The 18,639-nt window shown below is 47.6% G+C and overlaps 3 protein-coding genes and 1 non-coding gene across 6 annotated transcripts; all 4 read right to left on the reverse strand.

Annotated features, from left to right (window-relative positions):
* Positions 1–54: 54 nt before the first annotated feature.
* On the reverse strand, positions 55–9,277 carry ubn2b (ubinuclein 2b). Of its 3 annotated transcripts, none has more exons than XM_037477367.2 (17): positions 8,616–9,277; positions 7,697–7,825; positions 7,477–7,578; positions 6,922–7,053; positions 6,709–6,818; positions 5,536–6,034; positions 5,176–5,246; positions 4,962–5,091; positions 4,556–4,662; positions 4,320–4,430; positions 3,854–3,997; positions 3,712–3,762; positions 3,574–3,616; positions 1,865–3,133; positions 1,453–1,669; positions 920–988; positions 55–688 (listed from the first exon to the last, which is right to left on the reverse strand). In XM_037477367.2, exons 1-17 carry the CDS (start codon positions 8,940–8,942, stop codon positions 642–644), a joined length of 3,558 nt encoding a protein of 1,185 aa, XP_037333264.2. In that variant the 5' UTR covers positions 8,943–9,277; the 3' UTR covers positions 55–641. The 3 variants fall into 3 exon arrangements, with proteins under 3 accessions (XP_037333264.2, XP_037333265.2, XP_037333267.2); XM_037477368.2 differs by having other exon boundaries at positions 56–688; positions 6,709–6,815; XM_037477370.2 differs by lacking the exon at positions 920–988 and having other exon boundaries at positions 56–688.
* Positions 9,278–10,708: 1,431 nt separating this feature from the next.
* rpsa (ribosomal protein SA) lies at positions 10,709–13,271 on the reverse strand. Its single transcript, XM_037477385.2, has 8 exons — positions 13,161–13,271; positions 12,494–12,663; positions 12,246–12,364; positions 11,755–12,000; positions 11,343–11,471; positions 11,080–11,242; positions 10,947–10,994; positions 10,709–10,846 (listed from the first exon to the last, which is right to left on the reverse strand). The coding sequence occupies exons 2-8, from the start codon at positions 12,624–12,626 to the stop codon at positions 10,752–10,754; spliced, it is 933 nt and encodes a 310-aa protein (XP_037333282.2). The 5' UTR covers positions 12,627–12,663; positions 13,161–13,271; the 3' UTR covers positions 10,709–10,751.
* LOC119221165 (small nucleolar RNA SNORA62/SNORA6 family) lies at positions 12,070–12,209 on the reverse strand. Its single transcript, XR_005120667.2, has one exon. It is a non-coding gene; the product is annotated as a small nucleolar RNA SNORA62/SNORA6 family (small nucleolar RNA).
* A 1,249-nt stretch (positions 13,272–14,520) lies between the features above and the next one.
* LOC119220996 (mitochondrial glycine transporter B-like) lies at positions 14,521–18,238 on the reverse strand. The gene is made up of 8 exons (XM_062566081.1): positions 17,991–18,238; positions 17,110–17,225; positions 16,532–16,656; positions 16,280–16,364; positions 16,016–16,195; positions 15,586–15,754; positions 15,309–15,469; positions 14,521–15,205 (listed from the first exon to the last, which is right to left on the reverse strand). Exons 2-8 carry the CDS (start codon positions 17,164–17,166, stop codon positions 15,083–15,085), a joined length of 900 nt encoding a protein of 299 aa, XP_062422065.1. The 5' UTR covers positions 17,167–17,225; positions 17,991–18,238; the 3' UTR covers positions 14,521–15,082.
* Positions 18,239–18,639: the final 401 nt, after the last annotated feature.

Consider the following 18,639-nt stretch of genomic DNA (forward strand, 5'->3'; position numbering starts at 1 on the left):
CAGACGCCACTTGTGTTGATTTGTTACATCGAGTGAAACGGAGGCCCTTGATATCAATGTGAGACATGAGTACAACCTCAAATGGCTTTTTTTTTCCAAGGGAAAGATTTTAATTAAAAGTAGGCTTGAGTTCTATAGACAATGTACAATGAAAAAAGTGTACAGCTCATTGAGGAAAAAACAAAAGCTCATTCTATTTGCAGTTTACATTTCTTACAGGTATCAGTGATAATTACATGATAAAAAAAGCACCAAAATGACAAACTGACCATGCATCAGAGAGGGAGACATACAGAAGGCACACTTTCAATCCCACCTACCACTCACACAGCTAAAAATCCTACACATCCCTCCTCCCTGTCCACAGTGATATAGGTCTATTTTGTAAACATTGCCAACCTTATTTTGTTGTTTCATTGAAAATTTCTGTGAATAGTATTTCAAAGTTAGCAAAATCAATTTTTAAAAGTTATAAACTGGTGTTCGTGAAAAGTCGATCTCTTCAGATCAAATGTCTTAAGTGTAACAGAGTCCTCATTTCAGACCTGTCCATCTGTCACCAAAAGTCACTCAGTCCCAACACGTCACATGGTCATTTTATTAGACAGCGTCCCCCAAAGCCACCTTGAAGTCCAGGGCTATTATAGAGTCTTCCTCTTAGCATCTCCTCCTTGGCTTTGACTGACATCTGGACAGGAAAGATTTATGGAAATGTCAGTAAAAGGCATCAACGGACAGGAACCATTTCATGGATATCGATAGTAAAAATGAAGAATAAAAAGGCATGCCTCCACCCACAGAAGCAGATAACCGAATAGGACAACCTAGAGACAGACAGCACCAGACACTTGGGAATGGGGAGGGGGGGGAGGGTTAATGGAGCAGGCTTTTGAGGGTGGAGGGAGGGTTCAGATTTTACCTGAGAAAGCGAGCTGCAAGTGAGGAGGCAGAGCAACCTGAGACCCTGCCTGGAGACTCTTATACAGATCTGAGGAGACAGGACAGGGGAACAAGGAAGGGTTGGGGAAACAAGGGAGAGAGAGCCACATGGTACGGAGGTGAAGGGTGGGTGATGACAGCCAAAGGGAGGAGGAGGGCGGGTGATGACAGCCAAAGGGAGGAGGGGGATTGAAGAGTTAGGTGGGTGAGGTGGAGTAACCAACACAAAAATTGGCATTGAAAAGGGGGAAAGAAAGCAAAAAGAATGGAATAATGTAAAAACAGAAAAATCACAAGCTCGCATTTAACACACATGTGATAAAACAAATGGTGCTATGACATCACACACACAGTCTGCAGGGACACCAGAACGGACAACACAGCAACGCCGGCCATTACGCCTAAACATGAATACTAAACATTACATATGGTGCCTGCCACAGATTCTTTAAATGTATGTGTGGTGCGTCATATTCATTCTGGCCGTTACTCTGCCCTGCGTGCGCCACTTACTCTGAGTCAGGGTGGAGAACAACGCGTTACTACTGGCCGCCGAGCCGCCGGCTGTCGTGCTGGAGCCCGCCGTGCCCAGGGGGGGCAGGTTTAACAGTTGGGGGAACTGGAAGGGCAGGGACACGGGCACCAGGCCCCCAAGCATCCCGAACCCCAGGGGGAGCGAGGAGGCCGAGCCCAGCAGGCCGCCGCCTGCCACCGAGGAGGAGGAGGAGACCTGAGCAGAAGGTAGGCGATGAGATGTGCAAACACTAAAAAACAGGCCCACGACCTCCACACGCAGCCTCAACAGATTCATTCCCAACTCCACCCGCTTCATCCGCATCCAAATGAAAAGGATGAAACCACTGTGACTGATTTGCTTTAGTGGGGGAGTTCAAAAACATCATCTTGACACGCTGACGGTACAAACCTGTGGCAACTGAGAAGAGCCAGAGGACGATGGGACAGATGCGACCGTCTTGGCCCCCTGAGGTGTCCCGCCCCCCATCCTCTGACGCTGGCCCTGGTTGGCAGAGACTATTGTGGGGGAGGCACTGGGTCCCGAATGCTTGCTTGTGGTGTTAATAAGGCTGGCGTTGGTGCTGCTGATGTTGGGCGTCTTCTGGCTGCCTGCAGGAGTGTAGCTAACTTGGCCCTGCTTGGTCACTCCTCCTTGGGCACCCGAGAACGCCGCGCGGAATCCGGCCGCGCTTTTGGGAGAGTACTGGTGTATTGGGGGGTTTGCCTGAGACCTTCCGGCTCCGGAGATGGAGGGCGAGGCTGAGACGGTGGTGGCCGCGGACAAGTTGAGGGTGCGCGGCGTGAGTTTGACGATCGGCGGGATGCTGCTGTGGGTCGACTTGGTGAGGGTGGCGTGCATAGGGGTGATAAAGTTGGACTGCGGCCGGGTCTGAACCCCTGAGAGAGTCTGAGTGAGGGATGGGGAGGATTTGCTCAGCGCACTATGGGGCAGGCGAGGGGCCTGGAAGGTTTTGGGGAGCATGTGCGAGGACGACATGAGGGTGTGCGGCCGAGGCTGAGGCGACGCGATGATATGAGTGTTGCCGCTATTGGCTTTATTATTGCTGCCTTTGAAGATTCCTGAAGTGGGGGTCCCGGCCTTTGATCCCGGCGCCACAAGTGGGGACGCCGTGGGCGGCGGACGCGGTTTGGGCGATCCCGCCGAGGCCGGCATGTTGGTTTTGGCCACGCCCACAGCCAATGTCCTCTGAGTGTTCAACAGTGAGAGCCTGTGCGCCTGCGCCGTGCCCTTGACGACCCCCATTGCGTCTGTCCGCACCGGGGGCAGCGGCGCCGAGGTGACAGAGAGGGGCCGGGACAGAGAGGTGGAGATGGACGAAGAGGTAGAGATGTAGTGAGGTGCGTTGGATCCGGTGGTGCTGATGGAGGTCTTCTGTTGCTGCTGCTGGATGAGCGGCGAGACGAGGTGTGGGGTGGGCTTGACGGCGGCCTTGGGTCTGTCGGGGGAGGGGGGGTTGTCGCCGTGGGCCAAGCCCTTGGCCGCATTGCCGAGGATGGCCAGGGCCTGGGAGATGGAGTCCAGGGACGGTGGCGCCAGATCCTCGTCCAGGGAGTCGATACATATGGGCTCGGACGGCGACGGTCGCTTGGCAACCTGGGCGCCGGAGGAGGGAGTGGTGCCCGCTGAGGGCGTAGCCCGCTGGACCCACACGGCCTCCTGGAAGTACACATGACACAGCGACATTGACACACGCTGCGTTTATCATAACCTAAATTTATCAGGTCGAGGGAAAAGTTTGCATTTTTAACATTACATATCAAATAAATATTTATTGACATTTAGTAAATCAGTTCCCTTTCTCATAAGCATATATATTAATAATCCGATTAATCCAAATCCCCCCCCGCCCCCCCCTTTATTGTACCCAGACAGCATTTTGGAATTATAAAATTTTGATTTTATTCTACAAAGAATGAATATCTGAGGAATGATTAAAGAGGCATTTCTTAGACAGAAATGTGAACCTCTGCTTTAAAAAGCATTTTGACATGTTGATCAGCTGTTTGATGTCCATAAATAAGCATTAAAAAATACTTTGATTATAAAATCTACACTTTTATATTGACAAGAGGGTATAGTCAATAGTAAAGTCTTACCTTTGGCTTGGCCTTGGGAGTAGTGACCATCCTTTTCTTTGCTCTGCAACCAAAACACAAAACACACAAAAACGAGTGAAAACAATCCAGACAGAGTTTGATCTGTAGTTAACATTTTCAAAGAGTCACGTGACTCACGTGTAGCCAGTGAGGTGACCGTGAGCCATGATGCTCTCTTTGAACAGCATCCTGCAAACAAACACACATCAGAAAGTTACTACACAGTGAGTTGAAGCTGCTGTTGAAGACATCTTGGCGAATGCCAACCAACACAATGTACCTGGCCTGCATCCACCCTTTAGGCCACAGAAGTTTGACTTCGGTCTCCATGAAGGCTTTGAGGTAGTCCTCCAGAGAGGGCGAGCTCTTGCCCTCCAGCTTGTAGCATCCCAGCTTCACCCGCACTAGATTGCATAGTAGTAGCCTGGAGAGGAAGGAATCAAAAATCAGAAACAAAGGCAACGTGACACCTAATCACGTTCCTCTCTGTGGGAGACAAATTAAAAAGGACGCTTACAATGATGATCGTCGTTTAAATGATGAGAAATAACGACAAAGTTGAAAGTCAACAACCAGCAGCTTCAGCTACAATTTTCCATTTCAGGGGGCAACGTTATCAACTGATAGGCAGCCTGGCCCGGCCCAAGTCCATTCTCACCTGAAGTGAAGAAGGCATTTGACTTTTTCCTAATTTCTCCATTTTTCTTGTTGCATGTGGTCATCACCAGATCCACAAGAACACCCACCTGAGTTTTTCGTCCCACACAAACTTCTTCCGAGGGCCCATCACCCTCTTCCCCGGCTTCTCCTCGTCATCATCCTCCGACCCATTCTTCTCTCCCTCTCCCGACTGCTGCCTGCGAGCCCAGACATAAACATCATTATATCACAACACATGTCTAAAGGACGGAAGCACAGTTTCTTTTTAAATGCAAACGTAGGCCGCGATACACTGCGCGACGCGGCCGACAAGCGTCCTCACTTTGCCACCTTGGCGATGCAGTCCATGTTGTAGCGGGCGATCTGCTCCGGCATCATGCTGCACACCGCCAGCTTCAGCTTCAACAGAGGCATTTTGAGGCGGTCGTCCTGGGCAACAGGGACAAGCACAGTCAAAAATAAAAAACGCACAAGCTCACAACACACTGGCATGCCAAATACAGAATCGTTTCTAAATTGCATTTAGACAAACCGAGCGCCTCGTAATCATCAATTCTGGGCCTTTAGCACCATCTGCTAATCAATTACATTTATACAAACAGAGCGGGGAATTATTCAATGGCCGAACATGTTCCTTCACCATGAACTTCTAACCATTCAATTATTATTTTTTAAAGCAAATCCAATATCCTTTCAAAAGAGACATGTTGTGAGCAGACTGCAGTCACCTGTATGTTGAGGCTGAGCTTCTTGAGGCGTTTGAGCAGCGCTTCTTTATTGCAGGGCACAAACGCCTCCAGGTGGGAGTAGACGACGGCGCGCACCTCCACCGGCTGCTCCTGAACCTGCAACTCAATGCTGCAGAGAGAGACGTGTGCCAGAGATTTAGACCCGTGTTCTTTCAAATATGTGAATCTTATTTAATAGATAGAAGATACTCACTCCAGGAGGATGTTGTTCATGTCCAGTGTAAAGAACTTCTTCCTGCCCTCCGCGTCAAACAGACGGGACGCCTGTGTGAAGGTACAAGCAATGTGTTCATATTTCTGCCGCAGGCTTGACAACAAACACAGCTACGGAAAAGGGGTGAGAATGATGGGATGTTTAAGCTTGTTATGCCAATTACTGACATGACTTTTTAAAGTATTTTACTTTTTAGAATAAAAAAAGGGACATCTTTAGGTCGTTCAGATTGAGGAAATACTCCTCATGGCGCTCTTTTTGTAAACAGAACAATGAATCAATAAAAGGAAAATATTTCTTTGCTGCTGCCCAGATGTAAGCACACGTGATCCGGCCTACCGCTCTCAGGTCTTCGATGCGCTTGCTGAGCGGAGCCGGGAGTCCGTTGGGCAGAGGGGGAGGGGCCATCAAGTTGCCCTGAGACACTCGCCCGCCCCCGGCTTTCTGCCCCATCCCGAAGGCGCCGTTCTCTCCCTGCAGGGGGCTGGAGGGCTGAGGGGAGTCCAGCATGCCGAAGTCCAGGTCGCCCATCATGTCCTGCAGTATGTCGTTGTTGGCCGTGCCCAGCAGCGACATCACGGCCGGGTCGGCGGTCAGGTCGGTGATGTTGCACTCGCTGCCCCCAGCCGCCTTGGACTGGGCGTTAAGGAGTGCGGAGGTGGCGTTGGGCACCTTGGCGACGGCGGGACGCGGAAGACCGACAGCAACTGTGTTCCTCTTGCGCATCTCCTCCTTCTCCCTGGTGAAGCGGCGCAGCATGTTGGCCAGGTGAATGGAGTCCTTCATCAGCTTCTTCCTCTTTTTCTTCTCCGGCCGGTGAACATTAAGCGACGCACCGCTGCCACAACGGGAGCACAAGGGGGAGAAAAGGCAGTTCCATTTACTTGCGGGGGAAAATTGTGTTAAGTTTAGGAATTTGGGAAAAATTGATAACAGGGAACACAAAATATATGTATATTTTTGTCATCATTGTCAGGGTTCCGCAAGAAAAAAAAAAGCAAATCCACATGAAAGAGGCTACAGGTGACATTTTTTTTTTTTTTTTTTACAATCAAAGACTCAAACAATTCACTAATAAACAGATATGTTGATTATTAACTTTCTGTTGTTCAACTAAGCAATTACTCAACTAATAGATTGTTTTCTGGACAAGTTACATGCAAGTGGCGACGTTGGCGCACGGAGTAGTGTGATGCACTGGGAGCGGCGGTTCGAATCCCAGCTCCCCATGTGCCACCCCTAATTACTCCCCAGGCAAAATGCAACGCATGGGTTATGATGCAATGTAAGTCGCTTTGGATCAATGACATGTAAAGTATCAAAGTGTGGCTTTTTATTTGGGGATACAGAGGATACATCTGGGACAACAACAAAAAAAACTCTGAACACTCTGGAGGAGGTATGATCAAATATATTTAAATGCGACAGGACTGTTAAAACTCTAGCTAAAAGAGAAAGAAAGTGTGTGAACATGAACAACAGATGATCTTATGGGAGAGAAAACCAACTCACCCGGCCTTTGGTACTTTGATCTTCCTGGGTTTCTTTTCCTCCAGAATCCCACCATCTTGCTTTTTCCGCCGTTTCTTTATCACACGCTCCTCGCCGTCTTTCGTCTTCTGCTGAAACAAGTGCAAACAGTTGTTCTTAGTCACAGGAATAAAACAATGACAACACAGACACATTGTTTGATGACGTTTACAGTGCTGAGGGGTGAGAACACACCTTGAATCGATTGTCCTCGGCGCCTGCGTTTTCGCCCTCGGAGTCGGACGCGGCTCTGAACTGCAGAGTTCCCGTGTTGATGTAGAAGCCTCCGTGTTTGGTGGTGAGCGAGGCAGGAACCAGCTCGTCATACTGAGGCCAGAAGAGAAGTATGGTTACCGTTTTTACCGCTTAGAATAACAGAATAACTTGTAACTTGGTTTTGATGCAGATACGTGAGCCAACTGCAGCTTCAGACCACTAATAATTTTTATAATAATATTCTATGATTAAACTTAACTAAGATCAACTGTTTTCCCGGGAGTTTTGATATGATGATTTGAGACTTTGCTATTTTTTCAAGCCTCTTCACCAACAAATTTATTTTATTACTTTTACACTCTTGGATGACACGGACCCTCCATTTCACATTGCAGGACTATACTGCTGATTACACAACAAAAAAACAAAAAAAAGAGAAGTGAGAACTTTGTATTGTTAACTTGAGTTAGGTTGAGCCAACAGAAAGCTTAAATAAGCTAAAACCCCTTGTAAATAATGCAGAAAGTGACTCACAGCCTCTGAATTGTCTATGAAAGGGTCCGTGTCGTCGTAGCCGTAGCCAATGTCTATGAGATCCTGCATTCTGTCTTTTTTCTTCTTCTTCGGGACGCCCCCCTGCGAACAGATGCAAAACACAAACATTAGAATGCACCCATCGGACATCCGTCTCTATGCACATCGTTGGTCACAGCTGTAACAACAGATGTGACCATCTTGACAGTACGAGACTTACATATTTGTTCTCAAATTTCTTGGCCATGGCTTCCACCTCCCGTCTCTCCCGGTCATCGTCAGCAAAGGGGTCGTTGGGGTCCAGGGGGGGACTGAGTCCTTTGGGCACTGTTGAACCTGCATGTTTTACCTGAGGGGAAAAAAAGAAATTAGACCTTTTTTTAATGTTTGTATCCAGAGAGCGTTCGTAAAAAAGGCTCTGAACCTCGGGGTGTTTTTAAAAGGGGCAGCTGAATCATCTGGTTAATTAAAACATTATCATAAAGTTAATTACAACAACTACGGAAAAAGTTTTTAAAAGCCTACTGTGGCTCCTGAAGAAGCCATTAAACGTCTGGGGGTGTCCGATTTACTAAATGAGGGTGTGGAGTGTTATTCCCTATCCATGTCATGTCGGAGGCTCGCGATTAAAGAGACTTTCCGACCACACAAAGCTCCACAACTTGGAAACTTTTGGCTGTTCTTAAAGAATCCACTACATCCGGCTCGGCGCTTTGTTAAAGAGGCACAACACAAATCATGCAAACCTGGACGGCTCCCATCAGCCGACGTTCACTCAATCGATATTGGTCTTAAACCAGAGACGACAATGTATATCATACTTCATACATGACTTGACCCCAGCGTGCAGCGGTCAGACAGAGGATGGATTCACTCACGCGAGGAACTTAAAAGTAAAATACCGTTGACTTCCATTAACATAATTTCCCGACATAAATATACCGGCATGTCTTTGGTCCAAGACCATAAGCAATAAATCAATATTTAGCAGAAAGTAGTCGTTAATTGACTGCGTAACAGCTTCGTCGACGCCACTTGCGCGCGCGACTAAACAAGACGTCAAAAGTTTGACACCCCGGCTGCCGGCTCGGGCCCCTCCGGCTCCCATCATGGTGCCCGGCGGCGTGCTCCCCGCTAACCTGAGTGAGAGTTGTGTTGACCAGCTCGCCGTAGTTGAACTCGGAGGACCCGCAGTCACTCGGCTCGGACAGCGGGAGGTGGAGGCGGACGGTGGGTTTCACCTCCGCGGCCTCGGCGTCGCCCCCCTTCGCGTTCACGTTACCGAACGGACCTCCGACACCTCCCGACACCACCGCCGCGGCGTCGCCGCCTCCATCTCCATCTTTCCCGAAAGTGATCTCGACGGCTTCGTCTTCGCGCCGGCGTTTCTTGCTGGACTCCGAGTCCGGCGGCGAGGTACTGAAGGACGAGATGGTGACGAACGGCACCTTCCTCGGCTCTGCCATCTGACGCTGTCGGTCCGACGGTCGGGGAGCACGCCGCGCTCCTCTGAGGCCGCCCGCTGGCTGGAAGGCTCAGACCTGGAGATGGTGGACGAGTAACGTTGGAGCTAGCTAGCCGCTCTTCTAGCTAGCTTCTTCCGAATGTGTGTGGCGAGCAACACAATGACTTTTATCTCCTCCCTGCGCGTGTTAATCCATAAAGTGTTGTCCCCGACAGAGCCCCGTCCCCTACGAGGGACTTAAACGGCGCGAAAGAACAGTTTTGCGGGCTTCCATGAAATTGGAGGTTAGCTACCGCAAGGAGGATTCTGTAGTAGCCATCTTGATCATTATTATCATTATTCAGTGGCTGGGCGTGCGCGTGAAAGGAAAGCGGAAGTCGGGGTGGCGAAGGAACAGCGTTTGTCCAATGGCAGCGCCTGAACACGCCCACCTGACCGACGCGCGCGAATGTGCAGGGGGCGATTGTTCTGTACAGGCGGGATGTCCGCGCCCCTGAACGCCTCACTACTGTTTACTACGGTGGGGATATAGACGTGTGGTGCTTTTTTTCTCCTTCTGTCCTAGATGTTCGTAAAATCCGGAAATTATACCATTCAGAGGTGTGCTTCGGAAGTTTACCCTCGAAAAAGCAGGCCAGATGCTGAGAGTAGGCTTCTTTTGTTGCTTTTAAGTGCAAATTAGCGGCAATTGACTCTTTAAAGAATAGTTAATTGCCTAATTCAGATTGCGTTTTAAGAACCAGAATTTTGCTTTTGAAATTCTGTTCCAATTGTTTTACAAACGGTTACAAGCTACATAGAGTAAAATCTCTAAAATTGTACTTGCATTCAGTATTTGTGCGTACATGTCAAGATACAGCACTAAAACACGCGGATCTATGATCCGTTATAAAATGACATTTTGGTGTACATGAATAAGCTACAATAAATTCCTTTTAAAATAAACAATCTTAACTATGAATTTGGTTATTCGGTTCAGTTAAAGTCTTAATCCAGAGGCAATGGCTGGGAATTAGTCTTTGTAATGTTACCAGTTTGAATTTGTTAAAGTATCATTGAGATGACAAACAGCGATATTTTGCAAATGTAGTGCTTTCAATTACTGCATGTCAGGGACAATCATGTTTCAGGTCACAGCTTCTCAAGTATACATACAGCTGACCCAAACTGTCATAAGTTATTTGCTGCAGTCCTTAGGCCTGTGTGCATCAGCTGAAAATACAACACTGGAGCTCCAGTTTCTTTATTCTGCAATGTGTAGACGCTTTAGGTCAAACTCTACATTGAACGCATGTTAGCTGGTGCACTTTACCTTTATTTGCATTTTTAGCTTTATTTCTTTACCTATAGCATACATTTCACTATTTTTATTCATCTTATTCCCTAAGTGGTATATTGTCATACTGTCTGCAGTCATGCACCAACAACCAAGTCAAATTCCATACATGTGTGACATGGCAATAAACTATTCCTGATGTCATCTCCCAATGTTCACTTAGCTCATTAAACCATGTATCATTTGGGCTCAATTCTTTACTGTAACCAAATGCTTAGTAAGGAACACTTTACGTGTTCCACAAGATAAAAACTATTGCAATGACAGCTTCAGTGTTTTACTATGCTGAAGCAAGTTTACAATAATTAGTCTTTATTGTTCCAGGTTCAACTGAATATCGCATTTTCTCGAGTTGTAATTGATTGAGACTGAAGAACATTACAGCTAATTAACGTTGAGGGAACGCCCGTTAAACAAAAACAGAAACAAAGTTAAAGTGTGAAAACACAGTTTATTGTTGCCAAAGTTGTTGATCTAAGACCAATCGGAAGTAGCGCCACCCCAGTCTGATGCCTGGGCAGTGGGGGCAGTAGACCAGTCCTCTGTGGCAGGCTGGGTGCTCCAGTCCTCTGCAGGAGAAAAAAAATGATTTAGCATCAAGTAGGGAAATGAACATTTAGTGTTTAGCCACTTTAAAGATTTGTTTTAATTAATGGAAAAACAACTCACCTGTCTTGACAGCTGGAGCAGCAGCAGCAGCGGCGGCGGCAGCAGCAGCTAAAAAAATGAAATATAAAGATCAAATTAAGTTGAACTATTTAGTGGCAGGTTGGATTAAGTAGTCTATCGGAAGGAATCTTACTCGCGGCAGGGAACTGTTGGATGGGCACAGATGGCACAGCAACACCCTCAGACCAGTCAGCCACCTCAGGCTGTGTGAACTCGGCGGCGGGGGCGCTCCATTCACCCTGGAACTCCTCCTTTCCAACAGCCTTCTCAGCTGCAGCCTGCTCCTCCTTCTCAATCTATATAAAATATTTGAACGTTAAGAATGTGCAAAACCACCCATGTAACCGTAGCAACCTCAAGCACTAGATTCTTTAAGGTGCACTGGGTTTGTCTTACCTCCTCGGGATCCCTGTAGAAGTACAGATCTGGCATGACCTCCCATGGGTGTTCCCTGGAGATGGTTCCCCTCATCCTGAGAACCTCCCGGGCCAACATCCACCACATCAGACCAACAGAGTGGTGACCCTGCAAACAGTCGCAAATAAGTATACTGTATAAGAAAGGCTTTTTAAAATATTTATTACAGTTGACAAGATGCAGATAAAACATGTAAACTTTCCATTTTGTAGCAAGACCTCTACACTGACCCCCCTGAGTTGCTTAGAGAGGCAGAGTGAGGCCAAGCGGTGTCATTTAGCACACATCCTACACCCAGCACTGCACAGACGAGACAGCGCCGGGCTCTAACGGTGTGCAAGAACTTTATGATAGTAAAACACATAAGCTAATACATTTTAGATGACCTCACCTTGTTGTTACAGGGGATAGCAATGTCCACGTATCTCAGTGGGGAGTCAGTGTTGCACAGGGCAATGGTGGGGATGTTGACATAGGAGGCCTCAGTCAGTGGCTGGTGGTCAGCACGAGGGTCTGTCACAATCAGGAGACGGGGCTCTCTGAAAGCGGCCTGGATCTGATTGGTGAATGTACCAGGGGTGAACCGGCCTTGGAAGGTGGAGGCACCGGTGGAAGAGGCGAACTTCAGCACAGCTCTCTAAACGGGGCCAGAAACAAGTTACTCAGATTTCAGCTAAATTCACACTGATATTCTTATTATACACATAAATGTGGCTCAGGTCACTATCAAACTCCAGTCATGGGACAATTGTCCTAATGGTGTTAGCGAAAACCCGGCCAGCTCACTCTTGCACTCTTCCGACACCGCAACACCGACATCAGTGCCCGGCTTTAACAGAGTGCTTACTCTAGTGTTTTATAATGATCATAACCATTCCTTACCTGCCCGGTGTTCCTTGAGGAGATGACACACACATCAGCTGGGTTTTCAATGGCAACAATGGCCCTGGCAGCAAGCAGAAGCTTCTCCCAGGTCCTCTTCAGGTTGATGATGTACACACCTGGTGATTGACAGACAGAACAAGGGCATAAAGAGCATGTCTCATTTTATTGAAATGTATAACATGTCAAAGCACTACTACAGGGGCAAATGACCATAAAAGACTAAAGTCGGCCTCACTTCCACTCACCGTCGCTTTTTCTCTTGTAGACATACTGATTCATCTGGAAGTCCAAGTTGGTGCCTCCCAGGTGAGTTCCTGCGGCCAGGAACTTCAGCACATCCTCCTCCTTCATTTGAAGGACATCTAGACCCCCGGACATCGTGACCGCTTTCCCTGCGTTACGAGTTATGGGAGAGCTGGAAACAAGATGAAAACATAAGTCAAATAATAGCAGCTGGTTTGTGCATCAATACTTGACGTTAATGTACTAATGATTGGAGTATGTAACGTTAACTGCCATCTACACGCGCAAACGTTAGCTCTGGTATCTGGGTTTGGGAGGATCGTAAAACACCTTAAACAGAAGTGCGTTCCACTGAATTGATATTTTAAAATGCGTAACTTCAGTGTAGTCAAGTTTCCCTAAATTATTTCGGTAATCTGCAAATATGCCCTCTTACAGATACCACTAGTCAAACGCGAGCGGAACACTACGAGATGAGCGCGTGTCAACGGCTAGCAAGTTAGCTATCGTGTTAGCATATATTCTGGATGATCATTTTACATGAAATAAGACATTATAGGTGGGGGTTGTACTGCTTCATTCCGTGTTCTACGGACCAACTATGGTTAGTCTATATTTTAGGGGCCACTTAGTGGTGTGTTATAGAAATAAAAGCGAATTAAAACTCACCACGAAACAACGCCGTATGGAAATCTGACCACACGGTGAAAAAGAGGGCGCTGGGAGGAAATGACGTAGTATAAATACCAGATATCAAACGCTGTGATTGGTTGGTTAATGCAACGGGCGGAAATGGTTTCCCTAAGTCCACCGCCAGGGGGTGGTAGCGGTGTCGTCGCTGTGAATGTGCAGTCGTGATGTGAGCCGAGGTAACCGCAGGTCGGATGAATGTCCCATATTAAGACAACGCCGAGACGCTGACTTTCCGGGAAGGGCTGACCCTGTGTTGCAACTGTGTTTACTGAAGATAAAGACTTCAGGGCATGTGTACACTGTGCCGCATCGAGCGGAGAAATCATTTCAACAAAGTGGGCCTTGTGCGGGCTTATTATACTCTAATTCTGAAAGAACGCCACAGATTATAATTGCGCGAGGACACGCACGCGAGCAGGTGGGATAGGTTGGTTCAAAAATGTAGTTTTTCGGTGGATGTCAAGGACATTAGAGGCGATCGATGCCACAGATAAGGATAACAAAGGGAGTGACGTGTCAAACGGTGAATAACATGTTTTTAGAGTTGTTTTCTGGGCAAACGAAGAGTAATTCTTCTGGTCACTCGCCATGCAGGCCATGAGTCACTTTATATTCAACCAGTCAACAGACTGAAGGGCTTTGCTAAACAGCTTTTTGAAATGTGGCAAATATGAGAACTTTGAGTCAAATTAAGTTTAAAAGACAAAGATTAAAGATGTAAATCCATATATTTTCACATAATAGAGATGTGTAGGTTGCAAATGTGTTCGATGAAATAAATAAACCAAATCGGACGGAAAGATAGAGTCATACAGTTTTATCAGCACTTCTCTAAAACTATATACCATATTCATTTCTTAAATTCTATTGAATGTTTATTTTCATTTACTGGGTCAAATTCCTTGTACGTGCAAACATACATGACATAAATTCTGATCAATTACATGAATGATTTCAACCGATAGCTCAGTCTCTGCAGCTTATTGTCTTAGTTTAAACTTGACAATCCTTCACTGTTTGCCCATATGTCCTATTTCACATGTCACCTCTCCCCCTGAGCAGCTTATCTCTGTCCCACAGCCCTGTGATAACCTTTTGGCCTTTCCGTTCCGTCAGTCTGCTACAACGTGCTGACTAATACATATTCCTTATGAAGCTATTGTTTTGGATCCCCAAATAATGAGTAAAGTAAAGTCCATAAGCGTCATTAGACATGGGTGCTGTTTGGATCATAGACGGACATACATAGACGCTTTATGTATTATTTCATCTGGTGAATTTAGCACCTAACCACGTTAAAAGGCAAGCAAGCCAATAAAGTTGATCAAAAAGGAGGGTACATAATATTTTATTGAATATCTTTAAAACGGTAAATAACTTTGCATAAAAGAACACTTCAGACAAATAGAACATTTGCCAGTGGACAAATGAATTGAGTTAATAAACAAGCACATTATTTGTAGAATAAAACCAACAGTGTGATGTTGAAGAGGCGTTCAAAAGTCTCTCCAGGTATTAAACTGTGCGTGTGACAGAACTGCAACGCTCAAAGTTCTTGCAAAAGTCGGGAGCTGTATCTGGGACCCCGTCCTGAGGGACGGTGCGTCTCTGCCGTCTCAAAGACCTCACAGCCGTCCACAGGAGGCCTTCCTAAAACCAGCAAATACTCGCTGAGGATCACAATCCTGATGTGCGATCCAGGGCATCAAAATCACGCCTGGACATCTGCCATTTCACGGAGCAACGTCTCCTCATCTGCAAACCGCACGCAGACCGTCTTCATTCACCGGTCCGCCCCCCTCTAAACTCTCACGGGACGCTTCCTGTAATCATGGATGTCCTCGCTCGGTCTCCTGTGCTCTTCTCTCCGCCACAAGCCTCTTAGCTACGGTTCCCCTTCAGGACTTGAGCCCAAAGCCGGCCATCATCTGCTCGTACACCGTCCATGCCATGGCGGCTATCAGGGTCCTCCTCAGTGCCCGAGGAACCGCCCCCCTGAAGAACCCCTGGAGTCGGTGTTCCTGAGAAGGAGATAGAGAGGGGGGGGGGGGGGGGGGTTTGAAACGCTACCGGTGCTCGGCGACGACTCGCAACACAGGTTCTGATTGGCAGGGAGACCCTTACCACGTAGATGGTTCTGATGGCCTCGGCCGTCCTCATCTGTGGACTGACTTGGACGCGGGTTTTGACCACGTCAGCAGGCTGGGTGATCAGAGAGGCCAGTATCCCCGACAGGATCCCACAGGCAAAGTTAGCCAGGGGGGCCGAGGCGGACGAGCGGATTTCTTGAAGGCAGACAAACAATTTAAATTTTATTTAAATGCAAAAAGCCACAGTTTCAACCTTCGATTGGATTTAGAGAAACGCTGAGGACAGGCTGCTGGCTGCGGCGTAAGCGGACCTTTCGGCAGCGAGGCCTTGGCCTGGCTGTAGAACATGACGTAGATGCCCGAGAAGGGAACGTCTCGGAGGAGAGTGGCCATCAGGCCGGAGAACAGGGCGCCAGGACCTTCGGTCCGACACACGCTGCGCAGAGCGCCGCTCACGCTGCCGTAACTGTACCTGCCGCACTGAAAAACAGCAAAACTAAGAAATAAACCCAATGGCGCGGGTCTGGGTTCGACCAAGAACATTGCATGGTGCGATTAAGGCAGCATGAAAACTAATTAGAAAGTGAGAAACCTCACTAGTTTGTGTACAATTAGCCAGCAGTAAGATGGATAAAAGCAACAGATAAAATGTTTGAAGTGAATTAAAAAGTAATGACTCGTCCACGATGAACCGATTGGACCAAAGGAAGCTATTGTAAACATGGATAAACCCGTGCTTACTTCAAAGCGCGTCTTGATGACCGTGACCGGCAGCATCAAGACACCCGCCGCCGTGCGGGCGCCGCCCCCCAGCAGCACGGCCTGCACGGCCCCCGGGCTGCTGTCCTGGAGGAAGTGCTGCTTCAGGGAGTAGTAGGTGCTGAAGTAGATCCCCACTCCTGGGATGGTCCGAGCGAAGGACTGCGGGCGTAACGGAGAGGGCAACGTGACACGCTGAAGGCTTCCCACGGGGGCGCAGCAAAGAGGCGACGGAGACCATCTTACCGGCGAGACTCCTTTCCAAAGTCCCAGCAGCCTCTCTGTCCGCACCACGCTCCGCAGCACCGTCACCATCCCCACTGCGCGCGAGCTGAAAGAGGAGCGCTCCGATCAGAGAGGAGGTCAACGCGGGGCGGGACGAACGCTGCCTTCCTGAGCCAAACCGGTCCGGTCAACATGGCAGGGTTTGGGTTTTTTTTTCTTCTTCTGGGATGTCAAAGGGTCACGTGACGTAGTGTCCGTGTGCACGGGACTCACCCGGGCTGCAGGCTGCGGTGCGAGGTCTGCAGACGGGTCTTGATCAGGTCGAGAGGCTGGAAGAGCAGCGTGGAGCAGGTGCCGCTGACGCAGCCACACAGGAAGGCTTTGGTGGCCGGGTGGGCCTGAGGGAGCCAATCAACACGCCGTTCAAACGCACCACCACGACAACAACAACAACAACAACAAACCATAGAGCAGCTGTTGAGAAGTCACATTAAATCCCTCACTGTAGTTAAGATGCAACACGATGCAGGTGGCTGCTGTAGCAGTTTAACTAGCTGTTGTAAAGTGTGCACAATAAATGTTTACATCTCATTTCACTGCAGCCGTTTAATTAAGCCGTGATTTAAATGTAACCCAGGACTTTCTGTCACTTCTTCGCTTGCACTAGAATCTGCAGCTCTGAGACCGACTCTGGACTCACAAAGGGGGGGTAAAACGGTTCTTATGTCAGAATGGTGTCATTAGTCAGACAGGATGCCCTGACCTCGAGCCCAAAAAGGACAAGAAAGTGACCGTAAGCTCTTATCAGGTAAACAAAAGTGTGCATAGCTTCTTCAGGCTGGAAAACCCACCAGGGACAGTTCCATAGTTCTCCGGGATGTGGAATAGCTTTTATCCACACTCAGCATCTCTCGTCTTCCTTTTTCAATCTGTCGCTCTGCTGCCGTCCGCTCTGAAACGTTTGAAGACTTAAAAGAAGAAGAAATGAGGACGTTCAGGTGAGAAGTCGTTAAAACACAGTCGTGGTTTACGGTGTTGGGGATCGTTCTGGATCAATGTGTGGATCTAAATGAATCATTTACATAATTCACTAAATAAATAATGGGGCACCACACAGAGCTAACAGGGTAATCCGGGCCTACAGGTGTAATTAGGGCTGTCGGAAAGGGCAACGCGGAATTAAATCCTTTTTTAAAGATCTGAGTTTTTGGTCATGTGACGGGCTGAAGACGATCTCTCTCAAACCCACAGATCACCTGACCGGCACCGCGCTTCCTATTCTCGACTGCAGGCAGCACACTGCTACTCATTTACTATCAGAGGATCCTTGTGCTACATATTAGGAGAGATGTGATGCACGTGAACACATGATGAACCAATGAAACATTTTGTTCCTTTTCTGTTCAATGTCCCCAAATGGATGTTTGCAGGGTTGAATCAAACACACCTGCTGTTATAAAGTTATAATATATTTTTACTCCATGTGGAAGCGCATTCTGCTGCAACCAAAGAGGTGGAAACATTCAGCAAAAAGAGTAAAAAATGTCCAATAGCAACAAGAATAACACCAATAATCATACAGCTTTAAACAGGAGAAAGACAAATAGCTGCTAACGTTACTTTCCTGCTCGACCCATGATGCTAATTAACGTTCAGATTATTAAATGATGAACAAAACAAATAAAAGAAAACTGCCTGAGACCGTTTGAGAGAGTTTTTCTGTAGCTTACCCACCTTCACGTTGAGTTCAGATCTGACGACCGGTTCCCCAAACGTTTGACAGGGCGCCTCAAGTGTCAATTAAATTACATTTAAAAAGTGGTTCGTTTTTCCTCCGGAACGACAGCGCGGCTCAAATGACACCGGTAAAAGTCAGCGGAACAACCCTCGGGCCGACTGCAACAACCGAGTGAACACCTGAACTCTGCTGCGTGCTGTGACATCAGAAGGCGCTGCGACAGCCACATTGAGACCTCAACCGGCCGGTTCCTGCTTGGTGACGCGGCGTGTCGTCACTGTGCGAAAGTTCCCGCCCATCCCGGAGAAGCTGTATTCTGATTGGTTTAACCGCGGGACATTATGCGAAGTTTAAAGCGGTACGCAAAATACTTAGCAGAGATAAAAACCTTTGAAAAAAAATACAACAAAATGTGATAGAGGATCTTTATTATACACATGTATTATACGGTATAAAAGTATGAACATGAAAACCCTGCTGCTTGTCAGACTATTTCCAAACGTACAAGTTGGACCTACAGAACATTTTGAAGCCTTTCCTTCAGTACAAGTAACCAGAAAATGTTCCTTTACAGGGGAAAAAATGACATTTTACTGGAATGTCAGGGAAGCTTTTAGTAAACAAGTCAATTTAGCTTTAATAG

The sequence above is a fragment of the Pungitius pungitius genome, chromosome 12 (genome assembly GCF_949316345.1).
Source record: "Pungitius pungitius chromosome 12, fPunPun2.1, whole genome shotgun sequence".
Taxonomy (NCBI): Eukaryota; Metazoa; Chordata; class Actinopteri; order Perciformes; family Gasterosteidae; genus Pungitius; species Pungitius pungitius.